The sequence below is a fragment of the Sturnus vulgaris genome, chromosome 13 (genome assembly GCF_052056855.1).
Source record: "Sturnus vulgaris isolate bStuVul1 chromosome 13, bStuVul1.hap1, whole genome shotgun sequence".
Taxonomy (NCBI): domain Eukaryota; kingdom Metazoa; phylum Chordata; class Aves; order Passeriformes; family Sturnidae; genus Sturnus; species Sturnus vulgaris.
The window spans coordinates 2,274,101-2,293,404 of NC_142255.1; the positions used below are offsets into that span (position 1 = coordinate 2,274,101).

General features: G+C 55.6%; 1 protein-coding gene across 1 annotated transcript in view; it reads left to right on the forward strand.

Annotated features, from left to right (window-relative positions):
- ARID3B (AT-rich interaction domain 3B) overlaps positions 1-13,479 on the forward strand; it is a 29,034-nt gene extending 15,555 nt beyond the window's left edge. Inside the window, exons 5-9 of the mRNA XM_088172314.1 lie at positions 3,946-4,129; positions 6,966-7,219; positions 8,205-8,465; positions 9,662-9,754; positions 10,836-13,479. Of these exons, the coding sequence (XP_088028440.1) occupies positions 3,946-4,129; positions 6,966-7,219; positions 8,205-8,465; positions 9,662-9,754; positions 10,836-11,017 (974 nt within the window). The 3' untranslated portion in view covers positions 11,018-13,479. The remainder of the gene's footprint in view (positions 1-3,945; positions 4,130-6,965; positions 7,220-8,204; positions 8,466-9,661; positions 9,755-10,835) is intronic.
- Positions 13,480-19,304: the final 5,825 nt, after the last annotated feature.

A 19,304-nucleotide genomic window follows, 5' to 3' on the forward strand; every position in this document is an offset into this window, starting at 1 on the left:
GACAAGTCGTGGCTTAGGCTGCTGGAAATCCCTGTGTGGCAGGCAATCTCCGGCACAGAGGCCATGCAAACCTCTAAAATTCCCAAGAATTCCGAATTTTGGGGCGCTTTCCCCTCAGTCTGCGTCTCCCAAGTTGAGGTTCTGGCTTGCCCCGAGTTTGGAGGAGAGGAGAGCAAACCCCTGGGGTGGTGTTGGATGGGAAGGGAGGGTTTGGTCCTGGATTAATCCCTTCGTGATGGATCTGCCAAACCCTCCTCCCCACGAGCTGCTTCCTGGCTGGAAGCCTGAGCATTCCAGGCTTTCCTGGGGCTCAGCCCCTTCAGGAGCTCCAGGAGGATGCAAATCCAGCAGGTTTTCCCATCATGGAGTACAAGGGACACGTCTCTGGAAGCCCCCAAGGCTCCAGATCAGAACAGAGGAGTTTTGTCAAACCCCGAGATATTTATGGCTCCAGTCAGCCTTCCTCCAGGAAAACCCTTTATTCCAGAAATCAGGATCATGGCTGCTTCTCTCCTCAGAAAACCAGGAGCCTGTGGGATGGCTCTGCTTTCCCATTTCCACATTTATCCATCTCCATCTTCCCTTTTCCAGTGGGAGCAGGCTCTTGGTTAGGCTGGGATGAGCCGAATTGCAGAGCTAAAAAAAGCAGGAAAAGTTGTTTTCTGAGCAAGCTGGGAGAGGAGGATCTTCCTGTGCCTCTCAGAGCTGGCCAGGGAGGTTTGGAAGTACAGTAAAATGAGTTTGCCATCAAAAGGCAACAAGTCTTGTGCTGTGCCCTCAGCTGCTGACCTTTCCCTCTGGAATTCTGCCCCCTGACCCCAGGATCATTAATCCTGGTGCTGCCAGATGACAGTAATCCATCATGGCCCCTGACAGGATCTGCCAGGCTCTCAGCTTTCAGCCTTTCCTGTCACAGCACTGGGGCTTTCCAATAAAAAAAAAAACAAAAAAAAAAAAACCTTTCCTTTATCACCTTTTCCCTCCCCCCGGGCAGGGCTGGGGGAGGAAGGGCAGCACATCCCTCTGGAAAACACCGGGAATTCAGAGGGGCCAAACCCCAACCTGATCTCTGCTGCAGCTCTGGGGTGGTAGCTGAAGGAAGGCATGGAAAATGGAATTATTCCAGCTCCTGGGAGCACTTCTGTAGAGTTCCTCAGCTGCACAAAGAAATTTGTACGTTTTACACTCAGGTTTTATCTCAGTGGATAAATTTGTATTCTCTGTGTAAACACGTTTAGCTGAGTTTATAAATGGCGTGTTTATAAATGGGTTTAGAAATGTGTGTTTCCATCTAAATCTCGATTTAGCTGAGTTCATAAACGTGTGCTTCTATCTAAATCTCGTTGTAGGTATATAAATGAGATTTCAGGGCACTTTGGTGCTGTTTAAAGGCAAAGCTGAGGGAGGGGATCCAGAGAGGTCAGACCCTGACACTGCTCCTGCTCCAGCTGGGAGCAGCTCCCTGGAAATGCTTCAGCCTTTATCCCCCAGGGATGCAGGTGATGTTTGTGCCTCTCTCAGGAGTCTCTGCATTAATAATTTGTGTATTTTCCCAGCTGCTGAGCTGGGGGAATCTGGAGAAAGGTAGAAGAGTGTTTGGGGGAGATGCAGGGTGTTAAAAAGCAGATATTTGTGAATGTTTTCTGTGTGAGCAGCTGGGTTGCTGAGAGCTTTATCCATGGCTTTTCCCTTTCACTCTCCATCTGGGTGGAAGTCCCTGCTGGACGAGTTAATGCCATTCCTTAAATTGGATTGGTGGTTGTGGCTGGGGGAAGAGAAGCTTCATCCTCCCCCAGGCGAGCAAAGGCTTTGCTGTTCTCTCTAATTAATGAAAAAAAGGGGAATTTTGGGGTGTCCTGGCTGTTCCTATGGGCTTGGGAAGGAAATTTTTCCCTGCAGGTGATGAGTGACAGCTCGAGGTAATTTGATCATTCCTTGATTCCCAGTGTTCCGTGGATCCTGTGCTGCTGGCTCCCAAAATGGAGGCTGGGGGAAAAAAATACAGAGCAAATCCAGGATTTTTTGGGAGGGAGGGATGGAGCCACAGTGAATCTGGAGGGTTTGAAATTCCCTCTGTGCTCCCTGAGGGATCTGTGGCCCTGAAATGCAGGAAAATTGTGGGAGGAGAGGGAGGAGAGTGGGGGTTGATATCAATTGATCCAAACCCCATCAAACTGCTCCTGAGCACTTTGAATCTGTGGGATTTTTCAGCCCTTTAGAGCTGCAAAAATGGGCTGTTCTATCCAGCATCTCATTAACCTGTGGGAATTTTTCACCAGGAGCTAATAATCCTTAACAGGCTTCCCAAAGAAAAACCAGGAAAAAAAAAAATCCTACAAAAAAAAAAAAAAAAAAAAAACCTTGGATGTCTGGCAAGGACATCTGCAGGGCCGGGCTCCTTTCATGGCACGGAATAAACTCATTTATAAGGGCCATAAACGGGGGGACCTGGGGCTGCCAGCAGTGCCAGCAGCCTCCCCCGGGGACTGAGGATTCCACAATTGTCCCCTGCCCCCTCCCAAGCCTTCCTGCCAGGCTGGGGCTGTCCCCTTTGTGGGGACAGGATGCTGCCCCGGGCTGGGCGGCCCTTTGATCCAGGACAGAGTTTCCCAGGGAAATAAAAGCTCTGCCATTTTTGCTTTTTTTTTTTTTTTTTTTTTTTTAATTCCTTTTTCCTCTCCGTGCCTAAATCTCCTTAGTTTGGGTGTTAGCACTTCCAGGAGCTGCCAAAGGGGCGCTGCCAGGTTAGAGATGAGTTTTTTTGTTTTTTTTTTTCTGTGTTAACCCAAAAATGTGACAAATCTGAGTGGGAAGGATGGAGCAGGACCTGGTTTTGGGATGCTCAGAGCTGCCGTGGCCTCAGCAGGGAATTATTTGGGAAAAGGAGTGGGAGGCTCTGGGGAAGGAGCAGCCTTTATTTGGTTGTCCCAAGGGATTGAGGATGGAATTGTGTCTCCATAGGGGGAGAGCAGTTCTCCAATGCTGATTGCCTTGGTTCTGCTGTTCCTGGGGGATTTGGGGAACACAGGCAGGATTTTTTATCCGAGGATTTTAACCCTGAGCTCATAAAACCCATTCCTTTGTGCCTCAGCTTCAATAGTCCTGACTTCCCCTCTTTCTATTCCAGGTTTTTATTGCTCTGCTAATTCCCTTTGCCCACAGGAAAGGGTTTGCCATGGAAAGGCTGTGCCCTGTGGCTCCTCTTCCCAGAAATCTGGGATTTTTGAGCTTTCTGGCACTGACCCCCTGGAGAACACTGCTTTGGGCCTGAGGCCTTGGAGAAGGCTCCAAATTTGGGTGATGGAGTTAAAATCACGAGTGTGTAGTTAAATTGATTTCACATAGTGAAAGGTTTTAAATTTGAGGGTTTTATAATACAGGAATAGGTATGGAACAAGATGCAGGATTTTGGGTGTTGTTTCTTTCTGTGTTCTTCTTCCTCCTTCTCCATGGTTTCAGGCAGTAGTTTCTGGTTGGACAGTGAGTGCTGCACTGAGGGTCATGGGACTTTGGTTATTGGGTCAAAAGTATCAATAATATAGGTGTTAATTCTCTATTGGGCTGTTTAGCTTTAAGAGACCTTGTAGCAGCTGCATCTCTCTCCATTTCACTCACTTCTAGCTGGTGGCTGGAAGTGTTACTGAACTTTCTGTGCTTTAGATAAGATTTAATAAACAATCAAGCCCAAAAAAATTCATTTCCTTCATGTTTTTAATCCTGACTCTGAGTGAAGGCAGGAGAGGCTGAGACAAACCACTAATTAAATGGTGAATAGCACCAGCACTGTTACACTTCCCTTGCCTCATTTACTCACCCATGGGGAGGCCTCAAATTCCCTAAATTTCCTATTAGGAGACAGATGGATCCACCTCGCTGACTCCACCTTTCCATGCTCACTTTTTTAAAAATTTTTAATTTTTATTTTTTTTTTTAAATTCCCTGCAGGAACTCCCATCAACCGGATCCCCATCATGGCCAAGCAGATCCTGGATCTCTACATGCTCTACAAGCTGGTGACAGAGAAGGGTGGCCTGGTGGAGATCATCAACAAAAAAATCTGGAGGGAAATCACCAAAGGCCTTAACCTGCCCACCTCCATCACCAGCGCCGCCTTCACCCTGCGCACGCAGTGAGTTCCTGCACAGAATCCTCATCCCCATCCTCATCCTCATCCCCATCCCCATCCTCATCCCCATCCCCATCCTCATCCTCATCCCCATCCTCATCCTCATCCCCATCCCCATCCTCATCCCCATCCCCATCCCCATCCCCATCCTCATCCCCATCCCCATCCCCATCCTCATCCCCATCCCCATCCCCATCCCCATCCTCATCCCCATCCTCATCCCCATCCTCATCCTCATCCCCATCCTCATCCCCATCCCCATCCTCATCCTCATCCCCATCCTCATCCCCATCCTCATCCTCATCCTCATCCTCATCCCCATCCTCATCCTCATCCTCATCCTCATCCCCATCCCCATCCTCATCCCCATCCTCATCCTCATCCCCATCCTCATCCCCATCCTCATCCCCATCCTCATCCCCATCCTCATCCCCATCCTCATCCCCATCCTCATCCTCATCCCCATCCTCATCCCCATCCCCATCCTCATCCCCATCCTCATCCCCATCCTCATCCTCATCCCCATCCTCATCCCCATCCTCATCCCCATCCCCATCCCCATCCTCATCCCCATCCCCATCCCCATCCTCATCCCCATCCTCATCCCCATCCTCATCCCCATCCTCATCCCCATCCTCATCCCCATCCTCATCCCCATCCTCATCCCCATCCTCATCCCCATCCTCATCCCCATCCCCATCCTCATCCCCATCCTCATCCCCATCCCCATCCCCATCCTCATCCCCATCCTCATCCCCATCCTCATCCCCATCCTCATCCCCATCCTCATCCCCATCCCCATCCTCATCCCCATCCTCATCCCCATCCTCATCCCCATCCCCATCCCCATCCCCATCCCCATCCCCATCCCCATCCCCATCCCCATCCTCATCCCCATCCTCATCCCCATCCTCATCCTCATTCCCATCCTCATCCCCATCCTCATCCCCATCCTCATCCCCATCCCCATCCTCATCCCCATCCTCATCCCCATCCTCATCCCCATCCTCATCCCCATCCCCATCCTCATCCCCATCCTCATCCCCATCCTCATCCCCATCCCCATCCCCATCCCCATCCCCATCCCCATCCCCATCCTCATCCCCATCCCCATCCCCATCCCCATCCCCATCCCCATCCCCATCCTCATCCCCATCCTCATCCCCATCCTCATCCCCATCCTCATCCCCATCCCCATCCTCATCCCCATCCTCATCCCCATCCCCATCCCCATCCTCATCCTCATCCCCATCCCCATCCCCATCCTCATCCCCATCCTCATTCCCATCCTCATCCTCATCCCCATCCCCATCCCCATCCTCATCCCCATCCTCATCCCCATCCTCATCCTCATCCCCATCCCCATCCTCACCTCCCTCGGGGGCTGCTGGTTCATTAATGCCACTTTTAGCACTGGAAAAGTTGGGAATGAGGAGCTCCTGGAGGGAATCCCCATCCCCACCTGTTTGTTTTAGCATTGGAAAAGTTGGGAATTGGGATTTCAGCACCTCCTTCCTATAAGGATTAACCAATCCTCAGCTAGGGAAATAAAAGTGAGATAAGCAGAATAAAAACACCAGGGGGAAGTAAATTTCTAAAATTGAACAAAATTAAACTGTGCCTTAGCAATAGAGGAATGCACTGCCAGCCCCTATGGAAACTCAGATTTTTGGGAATTTTTTTAGAGCCCCCAAAGAGGGATTTAATACCAATTTTAGCACTGGGAATTGGGAATTCAGCACCTCCTTCCTATAAGGATTAACTAATCCTCAGCTAGGGAATGAAAACTGGGATAAGCAGAATAAAAACACTGGGAAAAGTAAATTTGTAAAATTAATATTTCAGTTTTGAGGGAATTTTGGGGTGATTTATTGACAATAATTCCATTATGAGGGAATTCTGGGTTTTTTTATAGAGGGTATTTCATTTGAGAGGGAATTCTGGATGAATTCTAGAGTTAATTTCAGTTGTGAGGGAATTCTGAATCAATTATAGACAATATTTCATATTTCATTTGTGAATTAATTCTGCATGATTTTTTGGTGGCTGTTTCAATTGTGATCAAATTCCAGGTGATTTATTGACAATATTTTATTTTTGAGGGAATTTTGGGTGATTAATAGAAAATATTTGAGTTGTGAGGGAATTTTGTGTGATTTATTGACAGTATTTCAATTGTGAGGAAATATTGGGTGATTTCTTGACAATATTTCAATTATGAGGGAATTCTGGGTGATTTATAGATGATGTTTCAATTGTGAGGGAATTCTGATGATTTGTGGATGATATTTCAGTGTGAGGGAATTCTGGATGATCCCCTGAGGACATTTCAGTAGTGATGGAGTTCTGGATTCTTTATGAAAGATATTTAAATTGTGAGGGAATTCTGGATGATTTATAGACAATATTTGAGTTGTGAGGGAATTCTGGGTTATTTATAGAAGATATTTCAGTAGTGATGGAATCCTGGATGATCCCCTGAGGACATTTCAGTTTTGATGGAATTCTGGATGATTTATAGACAATATTTCAGAAGTGTTGGAATTCTGGATGATCCCTTGAGGTCATTTCTGTTTTGATGAAATTCTGGATGATCCCCTGAGGATATTTCAGTAGTGATGGAATTCTGGATGATCCCCTGAGGATATTTCAGTAGTGATGGAATTCTGGATGATCCCCTGAGGATATTTCAATAGTGATGAAATTCTTGATGACGCCCTGGGGACATTTCAGTTTTGATGGCATTGTGGATGACCCCTGGGGACATTCCAGTTTTGATGGCATTGTGGATGACCCCTGGGGACATTCCAGTTGCATGCCCTGTGTGTCCCTGTCCCAGGTACATGAAGTACCTCTATGCCTACGAGTGTGAGAAGAAGTCCCTGAGCTCCCCGGCCGAGCTGCAGGCGGCCATCGACGGCAACCGGCGCGAGGGTCGCCGGCCCAGCTACAGCTCCTCCATGTTCAGCTTCTCCCCCTCCACCCCCGGGCCCCCTTCCCTGCTGTCCCCTCCCAAAATCCGCTTCCCCATCATCGGCGTGGCGCCGGGCAGCGCCGGCAGCAGCCCCCGCCTCTCACCGGCCATCAGGAAAGGTCAGAGCACCCCTGAGAGCCAGGGGGGATGGGGGAGCTGGGAATGGGATGGGGGAGCTGGGAATGGGATGGGGGAGCTGGGAATGGGGAGCTGGGAATGGGATGGGGGAGCTGGGAATGGGGAGCTGGGAATGGGGAGCTGGGAATGGGATGGGGGAGCTAGGATTGGGATGGGGGAGCTGGGAATGGAATGGGGGAGCTGGGAATGGGGAGCTGGGAATGGGATGGGGGAGCTGGGAGTGGGATGGGGGAGCTGGGAGTGGGATGGGGGAACTGGGAATGGGGAGCTGGGAATGGGGTGGGGGAGCTGGGAATGGGATGGGGGAGCTGGGAATGGGATGGGGGAACTGGGAATGGGGAGCTGGGATTGGGATGGGGGAACTGGGAATGGGATGGGGGAGCAGGGACTGGGATGGGGGAACTGGGAATGGGATGGGGGAGCAGGGAATGGGGTGGGGGAACAGGGACTGGGGTGGGGGAGCTGGGAATGGGATGGGGGAACTGGGAATGGGGAGCTGGGATTGGGATGGGGGAACTGGGAATGGGATGGGGGAGCAGGGACTGGGATGGGGGAGCTGGGAATGGGATGGGGGAGCTGGGAATGGGATGGGGGAACAGGGAATGGGAATGGGGAGCTGGGAATGGGATGGGGGAACAGGGAATGGGAATGGGGAGCTGGGAATGGGATGGGGGAACTGGGAATGGGGAGCTGGGATTGGGATGGGGGAACTGGGAATGGGATGGGGGAGCAGAGACTGGGATGGGGGAGCTGGGAATGGGATGGGGGAGCTGGGAATGGGATGGGGGAGAGGGGGTTGGGTTTTTTTTGGATCAGGGAGCAGGGGTTGGGTTTGTTGGGATTTGGGAGTTGGGAATGAGGGGGTTGGGATGAGTGGGTTGGGAATGAGATGGTTGGGATGTGGAGGTTGGGAATGAGGGGCTGGGATGTGCCCAGCACGGCTCAGTGTCCCCTGTCGTGGCCCAGGTGACGGCGTGCCCCTGAGCGTGTCCATGCCGAGCCGCATCCACGCCGTGCCCGTGACACTGGGAGGCCAGCAGGGCACGGTGGCAGCCAGGACAGGCACGCTGGAGCAGCTGAGGGAGAGGCTGGAGGCAGGAGAGCCCCCAGAGAAGAAGGTGACGAGGATGACGGAGGAGGAGCAGCGGCTGGTGCAGCAGGCACTGCAGCGCAACCTGCTCAGCATGGCCCGCCAGATCCCCATGAAAATCAAAATCAACGGCAAAGGTGAGGCCAGAAATCCTCAGGGAAAATGTCCCAGCCTGCAATGTCACACACACACACACACCTGGGTCACCTCTGGCGGGCACAGGGCATGGAGGTGTTGAAGTTTGTTGGGTTTTCCTGCTGGGTTTATTGCCCAGCTCATTCAAATCCTGAAGGACTTTTGCCACCTTTGCTGGTCAAGTTTGGCACAGTTGGGAAGAAAGGGAAGGGCTGTTCTTGCTCCAGCTGTGCTGGTTGGAGATGTTTGGCCACAAAAATGGATGGGAAAGGTCAAAGCAGGTTCCTCCAAAGCAGCAGCTGGGATTGGGATTGGGATTCCCAGTTCCTTGCAGCTCTGCATCCCCCTAAATTTCACATCAAAACCAAAAGGGCCAGGGAAAGGGAACACAGATTTTTATCCAGGAATGTTCCCTCTCACCTCCCTTTGCTTTCACCCTGAACTTCCTAAACCCAAATGCTGGGAGCAATTGCAGTGCCTACAAACAGGAACATCCCTGAGGATTTAGGGATGGCATTCCCACCTCTGTAGGGGCTGTCTTGTCTTCTGTGCCCTCCTTTTGCCCCCTGCACTGTAAGAACCAGATGGAGCCTTGGGAGCTGCTCTCAGAGGTGGTTTTGATAAGCTCAGCATGGCTTGATGACATCATTTAGGTTCAGCATTAATAATGTGGAGTTTATAGGGGGATGGCATTGCTGCCCTCGGTGAAGGAGCAATCCCAAAATCCAGGCTCGCCCTCCTGGAGGTTCAGGAGCTCCTGGCAGAGTTGGATGTTCAGCTCTCCTCAAACACAGCTGCCCATCACTGCCCAGGCTGAGGAAATGGAGGGAAATCCTGATTTTCAGGGAGGTTTTCCCTCCCTCCCTCCAGTGGCCGCTGGAGCTGCTGCAGCCCGAGCAAAATCCAGTTTAAATCTGGGTGTGGCGCCAGCCCTTCCTTGGGAGGGAATTTGGCCCTCGGGGAGAGATTTCCAACCTCCCCAAAGCCCTTCGGCACCTTTGCAGCCGTGGCAGGGGATGGTTTGAGTTGGGAGCGAGCTCAAAGCCACTCCCAAGGGACAGGGACACTTCCCATATCCCAGGGTGCTCCAAGCCCCGTCCAGCCTGGCCTTGGGCATTCCAGGGATCCAGGACATTGTGTGGGGACACAAGCAGGGAATGGGGTGGTGTCCCTCTAACTCTGCCTTTCCTGGGACAAGACAAGGGTGACTCGGCAGCAGCGCTGAACCTGTCCCCAAACGGCATCGGCAGCATCAACATGTCTGTGGAGATCAATGGCACCACCTATGCTGGTGAGAGAGCCCTGAGAACGGGAGAGACCCCCTGGGAACGGGAGAGACCCCCTGGGAACGGGAGAGACCCTCTGGAAATGGGAGAGAGACCCTGGGAATGGGGAAATCCCTGCTGGTGACAGGGAAATCCCTCCTGGGTATGGTAGAGACCTGCTGGGAACAGGGAGAGATCTGCTGGGAGTGGGAAATCCCTGCTGGGGGTTGGGAATGGGTGGGATGGGGGCTGTCCCTGCCGAAGGACAGCAGGAGGTGGTTGTTGGTCGCTGGGCTGGGCCTCTCCCTGCTGTCAGTGCTTTACAAAATGAGGGAAGGGCTTTGAAATCTCTGTGGAAGCGTTGATAGGATTGTCCCTGTTCTCCTGAGGAGGGGCAGGAATTGTCCCCTGGGGCAGCTCCCGTGGGTTGGGCAAACCCCAGAAGGGAAGCCTGGCTCTGCCTGACCCTAACCCCAATGGCAGAACCCATTTGGGGATCTGTTTCCTGTAGGGACAGCACCCCTGGGTGCCAGACAGCCCTGCCCTGCTGAGCACAGGGAATGGGATCCTGGGGTGGGGAATGGGATCCCGGAGTGGGGATGGGATCCCGGGGTGGGAATGGGATCCCGGGGGTGGGAATGGGATCCCGGGGTGGGGATGGGATCCCGGGGGTGGGGAATGGGATCCCGGGGTGGGGATGGGATCCCGGGGGTGGGGATGGGATCCCGGGGTGGGGATGGGATCCCGGGGGTGGGGATGGGATCCCGGGGTGGGGAATGGGATCCCGGGGTGGGGAATGGGATCCCGGGGTGGGGATGGGATCCCGGGGTGGGGATGGGATCCCGGGGTGGGGATGGGATCCCGGGGGTGGGGATGGGATCCCGGGGTGGGGATGGGATCCCGGGGTGGGGATGGGATCCCGGGGTGGGGATGGGATCCCGGGGGTGGGGATGGGATCCCGGGGGTGGGGATGGGATCCCGGGGTGGGGATGGGATCCCGGGGTGGGGATGGGATCCCGGGGGTGGGGATGGGATCCCGGGGTGGGGATGGGATCCCGGGGTGGGGATGGGATCCCTTGCCCCCCCTGACCCTCCGTGTGCCCTCAGGGGTGCTGTTTGCCCAGAAGCCCGTGGTGCAGCTCCTGGCCGGCTCGGGCACGCAGAGCTCGTGCAGCAGCAGCAGCTCCAGCAGCTCCAGCAGCTCCTCCAGCAGCTCCCACTGCTCCCCCAGCCCTACCTCATCCCGCGGCACGCCCGGCGCAGAGCCCTCCACCAGCTGGTCCCTGTGACGGGCACGCCCCGGCCCGGGAGTGCACACATACCTCATCTCAAGGAACCTGCTCTCGTGGCTGGCCAGCAGCAGCAGCAGGAGGATGATGATGATGATGATGGTGGTGGTGGTGGGGGTGGTGGTGGTGAAATCTTTCCATGCCAGCGAGTTTTCCTTCATCGTCTCTTTGTCCAGCCTGGTTTTGCTTTGTTGTCCCCCTTTCCTTCCTCCCTCGTGCCCTTTGTTTCCTCCTCCTCCTCCTCCTCCTCCTCCTCCCGGGGTTTGTGGTGTTCCCGTGGAGGTGGAGGGGGGCACAGCCAGCGTTTCTCAATCAGGGATGGGCTCCGGGCGTGGCCAGGACATCACCAGGGCAGGGAAAGGGCCGGGGTGGGGCTGGGAACGCTGGTCCTGCTGGAAGCGGGGCCCACCAGGGCTCCTCCCACCCACAACTCCGTGTTTTGACAATCCTGAGAGCCGGGGGGCGCCTGGCCCTGTCCTCCCACGGCGATATCCTCGTGTTCCTTCTGCTGTGTCCCCGTGTGATGGTTTTGGCACCATCAGCTGCTCGGTCCTGCCTGGTGCCACCTCACCCCTCGAGTCCTGAGTGCCCCTGAGTGTCCCTGTGTCCCCTGAGGAGTGACAGTGGCAGCCTGGGCGTGCTGGGGCTCCGGGGTTGGTGCAGGCTCCCTGCAGCAGCTCTGCAGGGCTGTGTGCTGAGCACAGAGGGATCCAGCTGCTGGCATCCAGCTGTGTGGGGATTTGGGGCTCTGAACAAGCCCCCCCCAATCGTACCCGAGCAGAATCCAGCCTTTCCTTGCCCTGGAAGCAGAGCTGGAGCTCCCTGGCTCCACGAATCAGCTGCTCAGGGTGGCCTCGTGCTGTCCCCCTGTCCCCCCCTGCCCTGGTGACATCCCTCCCGTCCCTCCTGCCCTGGTGACGTCCTTCCCGTGCTCCAGGCCCAAGTCAGGTTTTTTTGAGCAGACGAAATACCTCAGATATGTACTTGTTGGGTTGGTTTTGTTTGTGTTGGGTTGGTTTTTTTTTTTTTTGTAACCTCTTCAGGAAGTATTGGCATATCCTATTCGCTTGGGGGTTTTCATTAGGTGGGTTTGCTGACTTTGTGTTTGCTTCTGTTTGTGTTCACTTTTAAATGGATCACCAAAGACAGGGAGATCAAACAAGGCTGAGCAGAGGAGCAGTGGCTTCCTCACCCTCCAGGAGCCAAATTCCAGCATCATCCCAGGACATGTGCATGGCAGGACAGCAGGAAAACGGGCCAGGAGTGACCCTGGCTCTCGGATCTGTGCCTTGTCCTCGCTTTCCCGAGCTCTGGCAGGGTTTTCCTGCAGTGCTGGGGATTCTGTGGGATCAGAGGAGGCAATGCCCATGTCCTGAGGGGGATGCTGCTCCCGCTGTCCCAGCCTGCTGCTTTCAGAGGGAGCCGGGCTCACCCCGTGGCATTTCATCCTCACAGACTCCCAGAGGATTTTCCATCCTCTGGGACTCAACCAGATGATTTTTTTCCCTTTTGTTGTTTTTCTTTTTTTGTTGTTTTATTTTGTTTTTTTATTTTATCGGGGGTGGGGTGGGGGCTGTTTCCTCTGAGTGGGACTGGGGCACTTTCTGCTTTTCCCGGCTGCTCCGGGGTGGGGTCGCTTTGTCTCACTTGCTATCGTCGTGTTTTCTTGCACAGAAAGGCACTCGAATCACTGAACTGCTTGGACACTACTAGAGTATTAATGTTTATAAGCTTTACTCAACCTAGACTGGAACTAGCCAGGGACTAACAGATTGTTTTGTATCCAATTCAGGGAAAGAATCAGGTCGGGAAGCGTAACAGATACCTCAGTTAAATAAGCTGCAACAATAAACCGGTCCTTTTCCCAGCCCAGGGTGACAAGGACCATCCAGACTGTGAAGAGTTAACCCTTTCCTTAAGCCTGGCTTTGGCCCTGGCAGCCTTGAGCTGCGGGTCTCCTGCTGAGCTGCCAGGTTTGGGGTTCGGGGTGCTGGAAACCGGGGGAGGCAGAGCGGGGCCCGCCCCAGCCCCGGGCACTACTCAGGGTTTGATGCTGCGGGCAGGACGGTCCCGAGGGCGCCATGGCTCCATCCTCCCCCCGGCCCCACACACCAGCCACAGACCCCCAGCTCGCTCCCCCGGCGCTTCCAGGGGGGGGAAAAGCAGCCCCGGGGCTGCGGGGAAGGCTCGGAGGGTGGGATGAGGGGAGAGGGGCTGCGTGTGCCTGCATCACATAGATGTTCTCTCCAAACAGCTGCAGCAGCCTTGCTAACTAGTTTTCTTACCTATTTAAAAGAGAAAAAAAATAATAAAGTAAATAAAAACAAATGTGATAGCCTAGGCGGTGGATAAATACCTCAACGTCTCCTTCCAACAAGTGTCTGTATATGTTGTTGTTGGGTTTTTTCTATCTTACAGGTTATCTGAATGTTTATATTCCAATAAACTTCTACCTCTTCACACCGTGACCCCCGCGCCTGCTTTGTGCCCCCTCAGGTTAAAGAATTCCCAGATTTTCCCAGCGTGTCCTTGCAGGGCCCCTGAGCTCCCAGTTTGGAGCTGGGCCGAACATTGGCCATTCCAGGCTGGATTCTGACCCACGGGATCTGCTGTGGCGGCTGTCGCCGGAGCTGTCCCCACCCCTGTCCTTTATCCCTCCTCTGTCACCACCTGCTCCCCACGAGCAGCTCTCCCTGCATGGCTCCCCGCGCCTTGGTGTTTGCTGTTTTTCCAGTCGGGCAGAGCCGGGGGAGCCCTTCCCGCTCCCTCCCGTCCCAGCCGTGCCCGTGCCCCGTGCCCGCGTTTGCCTTGGCCGGCTGCCGGGGAGGGGATGGAGCCCTCGACCTCGCTCATCCTCCCCCCATGGAACTCTGCCCTTTCTTCCCCGGCTGCCCCTGAGCTTCCCCAGGCGGGGAGAGCAGCCGGGCTCCGCTCCCAGCCTATCCCAGCCTCTGCCCCCTCCTCCCCTCCCGTCCTGCCCATCCCTCCCAGCCCCGCCGAGAGCGCGGCCGGGGCGGCTCAAGGACTCTCCGGTCCCCTGCGATGCCCGGAGCAGGTAAGGTGCGGTCCCTGCGGGGTTTGGGATCTCCTCCTGCTCCCCCCAAGCCCTGCAGCCCCTGCCCCCTGGAGCTGGGCTGGGTCTTCCAGCCCCGCACCCCGAAGCGGCCATCCCAGAGGTCCCCATTCCCATTCCTATTCCCATTCCCATTCCCACCCCGCAGCACTGCAGATCCCTGCGTGTCCGTGCGCCCGGGCTGGACACGCTCCGGCCCTCCCAGCTCGTTCTCCCGGGGCTGGCGCAGTTTGGGCTGGAAGAGAATCCCTCGAGGGGAATTCCCGGCCATTTCCACTCCCCTCCATCCCTCCCTAAATGCCGCCATTCAGCTCATCCCAGGCACGACCCGGCTCCCGAACAAACAACAAAGGGCTGGGGAGAGCCCAGAGCGGATTAAGGCACCTGGGCAGGGAGGCCCGGCCCCCCGGGGTGAGACAATGCCTGCTTTTCTCCTTCCAACATCCCCATCCCTTCATGGCACCCGGCGCAGGCTCTGGCACAGCCTCGTCCCGGCCCTGTTCCCCTTAATCCCTCGCTCCAGTGCTGGAAGCCAAGCCAGCTCTGGGCACAGGGAGGTTTTCTGCCGGCACAGCCACACAGGTGCCACCTCTGAAACCCAGGAACTAAATTCCAAAGGAGCTTCAGCGCTGATGTCCAGGAGTTGATTCCCTGCTCCCTAAATGCCCAGTGCGCAGGGATGCCCTCTTCCCAGGGCATCATCCCGAAGCCCTGCGGGCATCCCAGACAAGATCCAGCTCAGGGAGGATGTTCCCTTCTTTTGGGACCGGGCTTGGCTCGGCTCAGCCCTCAGGGGCCGCTTTGAATCCAGCCCGGACACCCCAAATCTCCCCCCGCAGGTTCCCCCCTTCCCCTGCACACCCTCGGAGCCCCACCAAGGCCGGCGGATCGTGCCCGAGCTGGGTCAGCCTGGCAGCGGCGCTGATAAGTGCGCGCTTTGCACGGCCCTTATCGCTGCGCTTGTTTTAGCGCCGGCCCCGTGTCAGGCTGCCCGAGCGCGGCTCCTGTCCCTCCTGCTGCCTTTGGGATGTTCCAGCTCAATCCCGGCTCACACAGAGCGGGGAGGGAGCCCCGGGGGAAGGGAGGGCACCCAGGGAGAGCCGGGCTGGCACAGCCCTGCCGAGATCCCGCTGACGGTGCCCATCTCTCCCTCCAGCGCACCTGCAGGTGTCCCTCGGCGCGGGGCTGTCCCTCCTCTGCCTCGGCGTCCTCCTGGGTTGTGCCATGTGCTGGTGGCACCGCCGGCGCCCGGGCCGCCCCCTCGGCCGGCAGCGAGTGGAGCTGGGGGCGGCTCTGCCCGCGGCCACGGTGCCGGTGCCGATCCAGCGGCACGGCGAGGAGCAGACGGGTGCCCGGGCCGAGGAGACGTCCCCGGCACCCCGCGGGGACTCGGCGCACGGCAGAGCGTCTCTGCCCAGCCTCCCCTTCCTCCCGCAGCTGCCGGGGCTGTGCCAGCGCCGCTGCACCATCGCCGGCACCGAACTCCTCTGCGAGGAGCGGAGCCCGCTGGTCCCCGCCGTGCCGGGGTCGCCCCCGCGCTCCGGGCAGCGTCCCCGGCTGCGCTGCGACCTGCGCTACTCCGTGCCCGAGGCCACCCTCACTGTCACCATCCTCGGCGTCTCGCACCTGCCGCAGGGCCACCAGGGCTCCCGGGTCAAGGTGGCCCTGGTGCCGCGGCCGCCGCTGTCCCGCCGCGTGTCCGTGCGCCGCCGGAGCCTCCGCCCCGCCCGCCGGGAGCCGCGGCCGTGCCGGTTCGGCCCGTACGGCCCGGAGGAGCTGGGCAGCTGCACCCTGCGCTTTGCTGTCTACGCCAGGTCACGGAGCCTCCAGGATTCCTTCGTGGGCGAGGTCCTGTTCCCCTGCGCCGAGGCCTCCTGGGACCCCCGCGCCCCCTCCAGCTACTCCTGGGAGCTGGAAAGCACCAAAACCAAGCTCAGCAAGGTGAGCACGGCAGAGCTTTGGGCTGAGTTTTGCTTCATCTCAGAGCCCCCTCCAAGCACCACCAGGATCTCGGTGGTGTGTCCACGGCAGTGCAAGCCCGTGGCAGTGCCTCGTGTGGGGCTTTGTACCTCATCCTCAGAGGGTGCTGGGGTGGAAGGGGTAAAACAGAGCTGGCACCGTTCCTGCAGTGATGGTGAGCATCAAAACCCACCTTGCTGCTTCATTCTTGCCCATCTCTGACCTGCTGGGGGACGAGAATCGCCGGCTGCAAGGGCTGGGTGAGGTCAGAGGAGGATGAAGTTGGAAGAAGAAGGACTGAGTGAGGTTGGAGGAGGATGAGGTTGGAGGAGGAAGGGTTGGATGAGGTTGGAGGTGGAAGAGCTGGATGAGATCAGGGGACGATGAGGTCAGAGAAGGTCTCACAGCGTCTCCTGCTCTCTCTTCCCATTCCAGCGCCGCGGTGCCCACAGCCTGAGCTGCAGCGTCCTCTCCTCGCCCCCCAGAGCCCTGGGCCAGCTCCTGCTGCTGCTGCAGCTCCAGGCCCCGGCCGGGCGTGTGAAGGTGCTGCTGCGCAAGGCACAGGCCCTGGGCCGGCTCTCCCGCCTGCCGGGCACCCCAGGTAGGCACGGGGATGTGCCCAGGTGGGCACGGGGATCAGGATGTGCCCAGGTGGGCACGGGGAATGGCTCCCCCTCCTTTTGCTTGGCAGATTCTCTTGCTCCCTCTCAAACTTCTCTTTTCCATTCATGTTGGAATGAGATGATCTTTGGGGCTCCTTCCAACCCAAACCATTCTGTGATTCTGTGACTGGATGAAAATGAGCACAGGGAGCATAATACAGATCTAGGTATCTCCAGTGTGGCCCCAAAATGCTTGAAATACATTTATTTATGGTCCAAAATTAGCATGTGGCTTTGTGTCCTGCTGGCTGTTGTCTCTCTGCTCTCAGGGGTGTGAGCTGAGGACTTTGGAGGTCCCTGCTCTCAAGAAGAGTGAAACCTCAGGAGCTCTGTGCTCTCCCCACTGAGCCCCACGGGGGTCCTGCAGCCCCTCAGGCACCATTTGGGAGCTGCCAGCCTCCCTCTCTGTTACAGTGGTGGGGTTGGTCACCACTTAATTAGAGGTTTGTCTCAGTCTCTTCTGCCTTCACTCAGAGCCAGGATCAAAAAATACATGAAGGAAACGGATTTTCTTGTGTTTGGGATTAGTTGTTTATTAAATCTTATCTAAGGCACAGAAAGTTCAGTAACACTTCCAGCCACCAGCTAGAAGAGAGTAAAATAGAGAGAGATGCAGCTGCTACAAGGTCTCTTAAAGCTAAACAGCCCAATAGAGAATTAACACCTATATTATTGATACTTTTGACCCAATAACCAAATTCCCATGACCCTCAGTGCAGCACTCACTGTCCAACCAGAAACTACTGCCTGAAACCATGGAGAAGGAGGAAGATGAGCACTGAAAGAGACACCACCCAAAATCCTCCATCTCTTCCCATACCTATTCCTATGTTATAAAAACCTCAAATTCCAAACCCTTCACCGTGTGAAATCACACATTTCTATTTAACTACACACTCGTGATTTTAACTCCATCACCCAAATTTGGAGCCTTCTCCAAGGCCTCAGGTCCAAAGCAGTGTTCTCCAGGGGGTCAGTGCCAGAAAGCTCAAAAATCCCAGATTTCTGGGATCCAACATAGTCCAGGGTTCTGTCTCCATTTCCAGGCCACTACGTCATCATCCACCTCCACCACCACGGCCACATCATCGCCACCAAGGAGACCAAGTCTGTCAGCGGCTACAACCCCGTGTGGAACTCACCCTTCCTCTTCAACATCCCCCCTGGGCACATCCAGCACCAGGAGCTGGCCTTGGAGTTCATTGTCATGCAGGTGAGGTGACCAGGGTGGAGGAGGTGACAAGGCTCAGGAGGAGCTCCCAGGAGCTGATTGTTATTGCCCACGGGAGGTTCCTGGGCTGGGAGGGCTCCTGTCAGGACAAGGGGAGGCCACCAGCCGTGTCCCCTGCCCCGTGCTGCCCCAGGCTCGGCTCCACGCCCGTGGCTCCGTGCTGGGCCGTGTCCAGGTGGGGCCAGGTGTGCCCGGGGCCGGGATGCTCCACTGGAGGGACATGTGCAGCCTGGCACCGCTGGAATCGGAGCGCTGGCACCACATCCAGCCCCACCGTGCCCCACGGGACTGGGACTGAGCCAAGGGGGCTCGCAGTGTGCACAGAGGAGATGGCACCCACACACCTGCGGGGGAGAAGTCCTGGAATGGTGGTGTCTGCATCTCTTAATTCGTGGCTTGTCTTCATTTTCTTCTGTTTTCACTCAGAGTTGGGATTAAAAACACGAAGGAGATGATTTTTCTTTTCGTGTTTGGGCTTGGTTTTTATTAAATCTTATCTAAAGTACAGAGAGTTCTGCAACGTTTCTAGCTACCAGCTAAAAGTGAGCAAAATGGAGAGAGATGCAGCTGCTACGAGGTCTCTTAAAGCTAAACAGCCCAATAGAGAATTAACACCTATATTATTTATACTTTTGACCTAATAACCAAAGTCCTGTTAGCTGCAGTGCAGCACTCACTGTCCAACCAGAAATTACTGCCTGAAATCATGGAGAAGACAGAGACACCACCCAAAATCTTCTGTCTTGTTCCATACCTATTCCTGTATTATAAAAACCTCAAATTCCAAACCCTTCACCGTGTGAAATCACACATTTCTATTTAACTACACACCCGTGATTTTAACTCCATCACCCAAATTTGGAGCCTTCTCCAAGGCCTCAGGTCCAAAGCAGTGTTCTGCAGGGGTTCAGTGCCAGAAAGCTCAAAAATCCCAGATTTCTGGGATCCATCTGCAGGGCTGGAGATCACTGGTGGTCAGCACAGGCTGTCCCCGATGGCTCTGGAGGGGACAGAGCCCATCCGAGGTGGGAGAAGAGGAGCTGTGCCTGCTCCATCCCTGCCTGCACCCGGAATCTCGGCTGTGGAGGAGCAGAGATAAAGGCGTTCATCGGCATTTTTAATTGATTGCTGGCCTTAATGAGCGCTTGATAAATAAATGAATAAAGGGGTTGGGAATGATGATGTGTATGGAGCTCTCTCTCCTGCCCATGGGCCACCACAGCGAAGAGCATGGGAGGGTCACCACGGGGCGAGGGCTGTCACTGTGGGGGTCATGGTGGTGAGGATGAGCACGGCGAGGAAGATAAGCTGTGATGAGGAAGACCACGGCGAGGCAGATGAAGGAGGGAAGAAGATCATGCC